The sequence below is a fragment of the Aspergillus welwitschiae genome, assembly GCF_003344945.1.
Source record: "Aspergillus welwitschiae strain CBS 139.54b unplaced genomic scaffold BDQ94scaffold_8, whole genome shotgun sequence".
In the NCBI taxonomy this organism is placed as follows: domain Eukaryota; kingdom Fungi; phylum Ascomycota; class Eurotiomycetes; order Eurotiales; family Aspergillaceae; genus Aspergillus; species Aspergillus welwitschiae.
Window position 1 is genome coordinate 187,278 of NW_020798702.1, and position 11,009 is coordinate 198,286.

An 11,009-nucleotide genomic window follows, 5' to 3' on the forward strand; every position below is an offset into this window, starting at 1 on the left:
AACTTCGGGAGAATTAATTGTTGGCCGGCGAAACAGTAGAATCTCAGATTCCAGAAACACAGCAGTCTTGGACGGGCGTGTTGCTTCTTTCTCGCTCTGCCCGGCTGCTTGTCGATTCTTCAGCTTTGGCTCAATGACCCGCCCTCTTTAAATTGCATGCGCGTCCCTATTTCCCGCCTCTTACGCTGTCTGTACCGCCCCCCAACTGAGGTGCAGCTCTATCCTTCCTCACTCTTCGCGTCCATTGTTCCTCCATTATCTCCGGGCACCTTACCAATTAAACTAGCCTTGTCGCAGCATGTCTTTCAAATCCCCTTTTGAATCAAGTCCGCCGTCCACCCCCGGCCATTCCCGCAGTGTCTTCAGTAATCTGTCAGAAACGCCCGCAGGCGCTCCGCCCTCCGCATCCAATTCCTTCACTCCGCAAGGCCACCCTCACTCCAGCAGCATGTTCGGCAGCTCCCAGATGAGCTCTGGCTCCCTCTTCACCAAGTCTGGGAACATCAATCCCAACGACAGTATCTTCGGCTCCTCCATTGCTTCCACCGACTTTGCCCTCCCCCGAGGAAAGAAGACCACGCAAACCAAGTCCTTTGCGAAGTCGCAATCGCTGTTTAGTATTACAAATGGTAGCCGGTTTGCCGAGTCGACTAGCTTTGGAAATTCCAACGGCTTCGCGGATTCACGGATGGATGATGATGCCACCGACCAAGATGCGGAGGGCGAAGAGGAAGTTCTGCCGGAGGAAGAAGCTGAACAGACCGACAACGCTATGGACTTGGGAACTACAGAAAAGGCCACAGGGTCTCGCTTCAGCTTCCTGGACTCCCAGCTTGGCGATTCCATCTCTGCGCCGTCCGCCGCACTTGGCCAACGGAAGTCGATCTACTCAAATTCCACGACACAAGCAAAGCGCCCAAAGCTTGATGAAAAGTGGGCGAACCAGTCGCCTCTGCGGAAAGGCAAGCTGTCGCCCAAGAAGGATTCGGCGATGCCGTCAATCGTGCGGAACTTCGCTTCGCGATCGCGCGTGGCTGCCGTGGACGAGCCAAGCCAGTTCATCATGGATACCGAGGATGAAGTCTGCCGCATGCACGATGAAGTGAAGAAGTCTGACTACAATAACACCGACTTCGAGGTCGCTCTCTCAGACTCTTGCGACAGACTCGTGGAAACGTGGCAGGAAATCACAAGTCAGGATAGCGCTGGACAGAGTACAGGAACCGGCATCGGTCCCGGAGACAATGCTTCGAATGTCACGAAAGCAAGCTTCCTGGCATCCCTGCTGCTGCGTCTTCATCATCCTCCTCAATTGGCACCCAAGCCCAGCCTTCTAAGCCCCCTGGGGTTTCCAGCGCGCAATTTATTACTGGCCCCTGCTCGGACGAATACCCCTACGCCCATACCTAAGCTCCTTCTTGACTGGCTTGATGAGAATCATATGCCTCTTACCGATGAGCTGCAAGCATTGAAAGAGATTGAGCCCAATCCTACGGCTTCTCCAAACTTCTGGGAACTGATCAATGCTGCTGTATTGCGTGGCCATCTCCCCGAGGCGGCGGACCTTTTGCGCTCGGCTGATTTTAACTATGCACGGTCGGCCTTGGAGGATGGATTGCCGCAGTCGGGCTACCGTGGCGCACAGCTGCAGAACATTCAGAGGTGCGTTAACCGGGCCCTCCAGATCCTCGACTCATGCCCCAGCGTGCAGCACGGGGACTGGGACATCCGAGGCCCAGAGTGGGCTACGTATAGAAAACGGGTGATTGCCGCCGTGACAGATTTGGAGGAGTTCGCCGAAGGCAGTGAACAGGCGTCTCCCGAGCCTCCAGCTGCAGAGAACCGCTTCCAGGCAGTCAACTTCGGATTGAAGGCCACTGCTGCTGCCCCGATGTTCTCCTTTGCTCAGAACGCACGCATGGCCGAGAGCAAAGTCCCTTGGGCCATCTACCAAAACCTTCGGTCCATGTACCGCATCATCCTCGGTGACACGAGTGTGGTCATGAACCACGCGGAGGACTGGATTGAAGCCACGATTGCGATGACTGTGTGGTGGGATGGAGAGGATGACGAGGAGGGCTCCAGCTCCGACCTGTTTTCCAGACTGTCCAGACCCAACGCCTCCTCCAGCAGTGTACGGAACGCCTATCTCCGTCGCCTTGACTTGGCCTTTAGCCATGCAACCAGCGCCGAGCCCGACGACGCTGGCTTCCGCGTCAACTCGATGAGCAGCCTCGAAGTCGGACTTGCTTCCGTGTTTGAAGGCAACGTGGATGGTGTCCTAGAATTGCTTCGGACTTGGTCGCTGTGCGTAGCGGCTGCCGTGGTTGAATTCGCGTCTATTGGCGGCTGGCTAGAGGCTGGGGCTGGTCCTAAATCCATGCCAGGCCTGAGCGAAAATGACTTGATGGTTCTTTCCTATGGACAGGCTGGAAATGCGCCTGCGCGACGCGTTCACAAGAACGATGTGATTAGCGAGTATGCGTCGGGCTTGTCTGAGCGAACCACCCTAGAGTCCGAAACGGGCGTGCGACAGGGATGGGAGATGGCCATCGAGATCCTGAGCCGCTTGGATGACCGCGAGAAACTGGAGACGAATGTCGCGGAACTGCTCGAGAAGATACCATTGAGTAGTGTTGAGAAGGTGGATAGAGTGGTCCAGCTGTGCTGTGAAATGGATTTGGATCAACACGGAAGGAAGGTTGCTGAAGTAGGTGTCGCTTACTGATACTATGTGAACTCGAGCTAACCATCTCAGCGCTATGGTGATAATACCGTCGCAAACTCTCAGGAATATGGACTTGCCCTTCTGTGCTATGCTCGCGCACATAACCGACGCAAGGTCAAGTCTATTGTCGACCTGCTCATCTCATACAGTCTTGTTCAATCCCGCGCCTTTCCCGAATCCGCCGACCTGGACGAGCAGCTTGAAGCTCTAATCAAGAACCCCAAGTTTGGCTTGGGGGCGATTGCACACACAGATGAAGAGGCCGCTACTATTCTCCAGTATTATTTCAGTGGATATGCAACTCTGCGTCGCTTCTACGAGATTCGCGACGAGGCTCTCAATCTCAAGGAAGGACAGCGACCTCGGTTCAAGCCTCTAGCCAGAAGACGAGCGGCGGCCCAGGCTTTGGTGGCTGTCATTGGCAGCGCGGCAGACAGCATCTACGGTGGTCTGTACGATCCAGATCGCGATTCTGTTGTCCAAGTCGATGGACTGTTAACCTTGCTTGGCGAAGCCCTACCCTTCATTGGTCGTAAGACTCCCTCTCATCTCACTACCATATGTAAGACCCATATTCTAACCATCTGATTGGCAGAATCCACTCCTCTCCTCTCCGTCTCCCAACAATTCACCATCCTCTCCGCCATCGAGGACCTCCAGACCGTGACTCCGCGCGTCTACGCTCAATGCGAAGAATGCTTCCGCTCCACGCTCATCCAATACCACTCCAACAAGCGCGCCCACACCTCCGACTCCTCTGTCCTTCCTCCCTCCCCCCGCGCTATGCTCAAGAAGTCCGTCTCTTCCCTCACAGCATCAAGCACCTTCTCCCTCATCGGCAATGACATTCTCGAATCCGCCCGCACTCGCTCGGGCTCCGGTTCCGTCGCCAGCTCCGGCGTGCTTGTCCCTCGCGCGGACGCTGACTCCACTACTACCTCCACCGAACGCGGCTGGGACTGGCGTGCCGGTCTACCAGAGGACGCAACGGGAGATGACATTCTCCGTATTCTCCGGGTCGGTCTAGCGAAGGGATTGAGCCATGGGGCTCTTGGCTCGATTTAGATTTTGTATTTTGTTGTTTTCCCCTGTTCAATGATGAAGAGGAATTAAGCCAAGAAGCAAAAAAAGTCAAATTCTCATCAATCGGGTGTAATTCAGTGGAGTGGAGTGGAGTGGAGTGGAGTTGTGTGCTGTATTATTGTATTGTATTCTATATGTTTCATTTTGCTTGAAGCATGCATGAGTATATTAACTTTTTTGTTCCCGTGTGTTGGTTGGTTGCTCTTTTCAAGACCAATTAGAGTTGAGATCTTCTCTCTCTCTCTTCCCACCTTGATATGATACTTCAGTTAGTTCATAGTATCAGCTACACTGTACGCACAAAACAAGCAGCAGAAGCAGCAGAGAAGAAAGAACTCTGTACGACCGAAGAAGCACTCCAATCAATAAAAATGAATATACTTATTACCCCTCATAGTTTGAAAACAAGACTTGAAAGCGAATCTAGCACTAACATCAAAAATTACTACTCAACTGGTAAATCGGGTCCTTCTCCAGTCCATCGTGCAATGAATGCATACATAGTGAACTTTATTACTTAACACAAGTATACATCAATACATGCATGCATACTACTCATACATTACATGCGAATAACACACTACTTATTTAGTTAGTTCGTTCATAAGTGGAAAGTTGCTGGTGAATTCATAGGCTTTAGTGGTGGCTACTAAGATGCGTAATGCTTAAGTACACGTAGACAAGCGAGATATCACTCACTCTGTTATTATTATGCTGTTTCTGGAAAGTTGGGGATTCCGTTGTGGGTACAGGTTGACGAGTACTAGGGTCTGTTGTGGGCTATTGAACCTCTTGCTTACAGTACTTGATATGATATGATCATGCGAGATTGGTTCTATGAATAGGTATCTAGCTGTGGGGACTTGGTAGAATTGAGTTATAGTTTTTCTCACTTGGTCACCGCAGTTTTGATCCTTCTCGGGATCTATAGTGCAATAGACAAGTCATTCAGGAATTTCACTATTGCTTAACTTTAACCCTCGTCTAACGGGATGATCGATATATCCATTGGTAGGTAGATCGGATGCCATGCATAAGTACATGTTCATATGACCGTAAACAATAAATGATTATAAGTTGAACGAATGTAGGTAGGCCAGCTAGATAATGCATAGATAGATGTTGGTATCCCCCAACTGGTGTATCACTGATACGACCCCGATTTTCTCAATTGAATCCTCCTCTATTACCATAGTTTAATGAGACAAAACTCTCCGCCCAGTCGATCGTCGCACATTTCTCGTCTCATCGTGACTGGGGATTCTGCGACGCAACACAACGCAACGCTATGCAGAACAGGCTGACTGAACACGCGCACACACACACAATTATAAAGAAAACGGTGACGAGAGCGCAGCCCCACGGCGTTGACAATAAAAAAAAGCATATATCTAGCAAGAGTTTTGGCGAACCGGCCAAGCCAAAATCGAATCGAACTGAGCATGCATCGAACAGGAAAATAATCGAACAACAGTTGAGGCAGACGTCCCGCGACTGCTGCCTCTCACTGTCCAAGAGCAGATAGGTTTAACCCTTAATGCTGGAATATCCTGAATCCGGCAGGGTTGGGTCTCGAGCGTTGTTTCCGTTGCATCTCAATGAGTGTCGGGAACAGGTGTAGCCGACCAGGACGATTTTCTCCTGCACCACATGGCCACGCTGGCCATATGCTTCACACGGATCTACCGCGTGCTGAAAGTAAAGACATCTGCACACCGAAAATCGCTCAACCAGTAGATAACACATGATGTGGTGGTGGTGGTAGTAGAAGTAGTGGTCGAACGATGAGTTTGTAGGGGTGGTAGATAAAAAGAAAGAAAAAAAAAAGACACAAATTGAAATAATCAAACGTCCCGCGTGGTGATGAGACAGGTCTGAGGGTGGTGGTCAAGGAATGACTGAGGGTCGAGGAGTAAAGTGGTGAGTGCGATGGAGGTGGGGAGTGGATCGCGGATGGAATCAATTATAAGAACACCGACCATTCAGGCGACCCAGGACCATGATAGAAACCAAGTTCCAAGTGACGACAATACCAAGGATCTAGAACTGGCGAGCTTGTCATTCTAAGGCGCCTTGATGCTGAATGCGACTGCAGAAGGTCGATGCAAGGCATCCATAGAAGAAATCCAAAGGAACCCTTAATTCAATGCTCGGGAATAATCTGGAAGAACTCGGTCCATCACGAACAGGACTAGCGACAAGAGAGAGGAAAGAAGGGAGAAGGGAAAAGGCGAGGGGGGAAGAGGGAAGAGAGAGAAAGAGAGAGCGTGACGGAAAGGGCCAGCGAGAAAGCAAAAAAGTAGACAATCAAGGAAGAGGAGAGAATGGAGGGGAAAAAGAAAAAAAGGAAATAGAGAAAAAGAGGGAAATGAGGAGGACCCATCCTGCCGGGCAAACGTCAACCCATAGCAGATTGGTCTATTTCGGATTTCGCAATAGTCGTAGGGCAAACCGGAGTCGATCAGTGGGGGACGCTTGTCGGGCTGAACGCCGAGTAGTGCAGAACTAGGCCACGCCCATCCATGACAGCTGATTCCGACGCTTTCCCTGCTTTTCTGAGGGGTTGCCGGGCACCGGTTACCCACTCGAAAGGGAGCCGTTAAAGGCTTCCCCAGACCCCCCTGAGAGGCATGGAATGGAGTAAGAGGATGCAGACTGCAACAGACAAGTCAGGTGGTCATTATGGGTGAGCTGGACCTCGTGTAGAGGCTGTAGCAGAAAGGAAAGAGGGGAAAGCAGATTCAGCTGGGTCCGCTATAGGGCAGTCTCTTGTTTGGAAATTGCTTCTCCGTGCCGTGGGCCACTGGAACGAGTTCAGTGTCGGTGCGGTTCTCCGGGGAGGACCTTGGGAGCCGTAAGGCTGCAGCGGGACCCGGCCGGTGATTTGAGGGAAATTCCTTAACCAGGAAATTAGCCCAGTATAGCGTGGATGAAGGTGGTTAGTTGTCCGAGAGAGAAGAGGGGATTGGAGGAAGGCTGAGGCTGAGAAGAGACCGGGACGGAGTGGCCGGGTTGGATGAACCACTCAAAGGCAGGTTGAACTGGCCCCTGGCACCGTAGGGCTGAAACTGGGATGAGCTGGACAGACGCCCGGACGGAGGAGAAGCGAGTCAACCGCGGACGATGGAGAGGAAAAGTGGGCATCGTGTCGTTGCTGGGCCCGAGCACTGCGAAGGTGAGCCATTCACATCCTCGCCTGCCCAAAATAGTAGTCCCCGTGACTTGCCCTGATTGGGATAATAGGGCTTAACCAGATCCACCTTGTGTGGAGGCCTGAGTCAGACGCGTCAGGCAACCATTCTGTGTCCATCTTTCCCGGTTAAGAAAGTGAACAAAACTTCTTCTTCTTCGATGGAGCCAAGGGTTGTCCTTTTCGGAATACTTCCATTCGAAAGGCAGTTGTTAGACTACCATGACAAATGGATTGATTGATGAATTTATCCACGTCTACAGTCAAGCTTTTACTGTAAGCTCAGTGCTTTCTGTGACTATCCACAACAATTTACACTGGTTACGGCCTTGAACTAGGCCGATGACCACGTGTATAGAATTAGACTAAAGTATGACTAGACGACTACTACTCTTGCTGCTATCTAGTTATATCCTGAAACCAGCTGAAGAACTGTACTAGCGATTAGCGAGAGGATTTTAAATGCTTGCCTAAGATTGGCATCAGCCTAGAGTGCCTGGACCCCGCGGACACCGGCCATCCCAGAATATTGCATACGTTGCAGCCTAGCTTATCATTGCCGTGCATTGGTGGACATCCTACTACTTTCCACACTATACAGCACACACATCGGACAATCCCCGAGATGGTTTAAATACCGAATAAGTTAAAGGCCTATGGAATAAGAACTGCTAGATCTTGATTCTTACTCTTATCAGTGATCTATATGAAACCCTCCCCCCCTTCCTCTTCACCACCACCAAACCAACCCCTATCTTACTATTATCTACCGCGCAATAATCCTCTCCAGAAAATCAAACCCCTCCCTCTGCAACTCCCATGTTCTCCCCCCAACCTTCATCCCCATCGCAAACGTATGATCCTCCCCGGGCACCTCCACCATCCCACACTCGACCCCATTCTCCCTCAACACCCTCCACAATTCCCGACTGACGTCAATACTGACCTTCGTATCACAATCCCCATGCACAATAAACGTCGGCGGGAAGTCCTTCCCGACATGCACCACCGGATCCACCTCCCTCACATCCCTGTCAGGATAACAAGCCTGCAAGACCGTCCCATTAGCCACCTGCGTCAGGGCAAAGGCGTCCCGGGGCCGGGAGAAATCCGGGCCTTTAGCAGCAGGCTTCCCGCCAACGCCAGCAAGTTCTGTCTGACCTTCCAGCGAGATGGAACTGTCCGTGGGGACGGGGAACTCGTCGTAGATCTTTTGCAGAAATGCAGGGTCGAGGGGTGGGAGAGTGCGTTGGACATCCGGGAGAGGTTGGGTCCAGAAGGGGTGGGTAAAGTGCACGGCACCGTAAAAGTCGAGGATTGCGGCGACAGGGCGGGGGACGGAGTAGCCCTGATTTGGATTATTAGTACGATTGGATATGCATATAGTAGAGGTAAGTAGATAGAGTGTGGGTATACTCACCAACGACAACGCCAACGTTCCCCCCGATGACGTCCCAAATGCCATAACCCGATCCATATCAACGCGGTACAGCGCTGCATCTGCACCTGCACCGGCAAGAAACGCATCTAACCCCCCATCATAAATCCACGCCAACAGGTCGCGGACATCGGTTATTGGCCCCTCGAGCATATTTACCTGCGGACAGAGGCGATGATTGGGTACCACGACTATCCAGTTCCGGGCCAGGCAGTCGTCGACTTGCGGCATGGAAACCATGCGCGAGTGGCCGAGCATGAAGACGCCGCCATGGATGTTGATTACTGTTGGCTCCTTAGTAACTTGGCATATTGATGCAGTGGAGGGGAACTAAGACGTACGAACGGGATATTTCTTTGGTGTGTCAGTTCCGCTGGTGGTGGGTTGTTCTAGTGACGGGAGGTAGATGTCGGTGGTGATTTTACTGCCGTTGGCTTCTTTGTATTGCACGGTGAGGGGAGGTGGGGGCATGATGGCTTCTTCTATGTTGATTATTTGGATATATAGATTAAGATAGTTTGAATTGATGTATAACGAAGAGGAGAATTGTAACTCAAGGAATGCCCCAGATTTTAAAGTAGGCTCGGTGCTCGGGATATCCGATCGCGGGGGAAAGCCTGGACTTTCCGACGGATTTCATCCATAAGCTTGCTTCTCTTCCGGGTTTTGCTGCCGAGAATAGCACTTCAACTACATACTACTAGTCAAGAGTAATTATATGGGGAACATTATAGTGATAACGTGTTAGGCTACAGGCTAAGGATAGGCAAGTCATCACTCATCATTCGTATCCTATGTGAACAACGTAGCTAACATGACCTTGACGTCGCTCGTTTCATTTCGTCCTTCATCCACCTGGCTATACCATCAGAGCGCCGGTATAGAGCGGTTCTTGTCCTTTTTTTCCAAATTCCTTCCTATTTCCTCTGTCACATCCTCAGCTATCCCATCTCCTCCACGTAGCGTATCTGGCTCCTTCATGGCAGACTGCCATGATCCAGATGGCTGGTTCCCTTTTTTTTTCTTGGTTTTCTTTCTTGCATTTTATAGCATCATGCACAAAGCGGCTTCAATTGGCGCGGCAGGTATCTGCCAAAGGAGTGACTATCCTCTTTGATGGAAAGAGGAGGGACATCCAATGCACGGCGTGTTCGGTCTTTCGACACGGGAAGCGACTCCCATGAGGTGGGGTAAAATTGACTAAAGCAAGGCAAAAAGCAGCAACAAATTGTTATGATTTACCTGCGCACCACAATGCCTTGGCGACGGACACCGCTGCGGGCACGGCGGTACTCCTCATCACTGTCGGACTCGGAGCAGCTAGCCTCAGACGACTCGGTAACATAGCCGCATCGGCTGCCGCCACAATCGAGCTTGACCCGGTCGCCCTTGCGAGTGATTCCGTAGCGCTCGCAGTGGCAGATGGGGGTGGGTGGGTCACTCATCGACGACAGGGATGACGGGGAGGTGCTGCCAGATGAGCGAGACGACAGGGACGAGCCAACCGAGCTGGGCGGGCTGTTGGAGAGCGAGTACTCGTCCGACAGACGAGAGTCGGCAAACCGCATGGTGAGGTCTTCCATGGTGGGAGCAAAGTCCGTCTCCCGGATTTGACGGGAGGCATAGGGCTTGGACGGCTTGGGGTGGTGGATCTTGGACGGAGAAGGAGCACGACCCTTGACGAAGTCTGTCGAGCCCCGGTGGTGCTTGGGGGCGGGCTGGGACGACTTCTTACCACCGGGAACATCGAGGATGTTCAACTTGCGGCCGGTGGTGGGCTCGACCGTGTACTCAACAGCGGGATCATGAGAGACATGGTAACCATCCATGATGTACTATCCGAAGTCAGCGTGGTGAGTCACTCAATAGCAGGGGGGCAAAGTCACATACGTAGTACCAGTAGCGGCCACCCAGCTTCAGCATGGAGGTCTGGAAGCGGAACTTGCCAGTCCATGCGCCTGGCTTGACATCATCCCGAGAGAGGGGGATCTGACGTGAGTAGTTGTCCCAGGAGCCGACCAGATGGACGGTCTTGACATTGGAGGAGGTGCGCAGCGAGAACTTGAGCTGAACAGCAGACATGTTGAGAGAGATTGACCAGGTTATACTAAGAATTAGATTATATGCAGCAGAATGAAGGCGTAATGGTTAAATAATCGTGTCAATGGCAGGAGTAAATCGTCGTTATAAAAGGCCGAGATGGAAAGACTACCAGAGTCGATTCAAGTCTAGCCTTGTGTTGGGTTGGTTGGTTGGCTGTGCAAATGTATAACAACGAGGCTTTCTTTGACAGGATCCAGTCCTTGACACGCAACCAGAAATATTAGATAGATGTTGGAATGAATAAATGACAAGGCCAGCAAGTCGTCTGAGCTGATATGACAAGAACACTAGAAGTCGACCGGCGACAACAAGATGAACCGTCACGTGGTTGTATGGTTTAGAAGTATCCGAACAAGATGCAATAAAAGCAATCAAGCATTTACACAGAGCACAGCTCGTGTATTGAATGGGGCAGATTTGAGGGGATTTTTTGATATATTGATAGTAGAAAGGCGGGGGGAGGGGAT

At 51.4% G+C, this 11,009-nt stretch overlaps 5 protein-coding genes across 5 annotated transcripts; 2 read left to right on the plus strand and 3 right to left on the minus strand.

Annotated features, from left to right (window-relative positions):
• Positions 1–298: 298 nt before the first annotated feature.
• Positions 299–3,931, plus strand: BDQ94DRAFT_185758 (putative nuclear pore complex subunit Nup85; the record flags this gene model as incomplete). The annotated part of the gene is made up of 3 exons (XM_026774968.1): positions 299–2,710; positions 2,759–3,260; positions 3,324–3,931. 3 exons carry the CDS (start codon positions 299–301, stop codon positions 3,791–3,793), a joined length of 3,384 nt encoding a protein of 1,127 aa, XP_026628762.1. The 3' UTR covers positions 3,794–3,931.
• A 755-nt stretch (positions 3,932–4,686) lies between these two features.
• On the minus strand, positions 4,687–6,290 carry BDQ94DRAFT_139154 (uncharacterized protein; the record flags this gene model as incomplete). Its single annotated transcript, XM_026765374.1, has 1 exon — positions 4,687–6,290. A coding segment is annotated over exon 1 (212 nt), but the record flags the coding sequence as incomplete, so codon positions are not given.
• A 1,181-nt stretch (positions 6,291–7,471) lies between these two features.
• On the minus strand, positions 7,472–8,990 carry BDQ94DRAFT_139157 (uncharacterized protein). Its single transcript, XM_026765375.1, has 3 exons — positions 8,781–8,990; positions 8,422–8,723; positions 7,472–8,349 (listed from the first exon to the last, which is right to left on the minus strand). The coding sequence occupies exons 1-3, from the start codon at positions 8,908–8,910 to the stop codon at positions 7,768–7,770; spliced, it is 1,014 nt and encodes a 337-aa protein (XP_026628764.1). The 5' UTR covers positions 8,911–8,990; the 3' UTR covers positions 7,472–7,767.
• A 168-nt stretch (positions 8,991–9,158) lies between these two features.
• BDQ94DRAFT_125065 (uncharacterized protein) lies at positions 9,159–9,616 on the plus strand. Its single transcript, XM_026763845.1, has one exon. It carries the CDS (start codon positions 9,254–9,256, stop codon positions 9,554–9,556), a length of 303 nt encoding a protein of 100 aa, XP_026628765.1. The 5' UTR covers positions 9,159–9,253; the 3' UTR covers positions 9,557–9,616.
• esdC (GTP-binding protein EsdC) lies at positions 9,617–10,687 on the minus strand. The gene is made up of 2 exons (XM_026763846.1): positions 10,330–10,687; positions 9,617–10,274 (listed from the first exon to the last, which is right to left on the minus strand). The coding sequence occupies exons 1-2, from the start codon at positions 10,519–10,521 to the stop codon at positions 9,678–9,680; spliced, it is 789 nt and encodes a 262-aa protein (XP_026628766.1). The 5' UTR covers positions 10,522–10,687; the 3' UTR covers positions 9,617–9,677.
• Positions 10,688–11,009: the final 322 nt, after the last annotated feature.

Bases quoted from the DNA above. Each gene is read 5' to 3' on its own strand.
- BDQ94DRAFT_125065 (XM_026763845.1), top strand. From the start codon at position 9,254: ATGACCTTGACGTCGCTCGTTTCATTTCGTCCTTCATCCACCTGGCTA.
- BDQ94DRAFT_139157 (XM_026765375.1), bottom strand. From the start codon at position 8,910: ATGCCCCCACCTCCCCTCACCGTGCAATACAAAGAAGCCAACGGCAGT. The intron at 8,724-8,780 runs GTACGTCTTAGT...AGGAGCCAACAG, and splicing joins ACCAAAGAAATATCCCGTTC to TAATCAACATCCATGGCGGC. The intron at 8,350-8,421 runs GTGAGTATACCC...AATCCAAATCAG, and splicing joins GAACGTTGGCGTTGTCGTTG to GGCTACTCCGTCCCCCGCCC.
- esdC (XM_026763846.1), bottom strand. From the start codon at position 10,521: ATGTCTGCTGTTCAGCTCAAGTTCTCGCTGCGCACCTCCTCCAATGTC. The intron at 10,275-10,329 runs GTATGTGACTTT...GACTTCGGATAG, and splicing joins GTGGCCGCTACTGGTACTAC to TACATCATGGATGGTTACCA.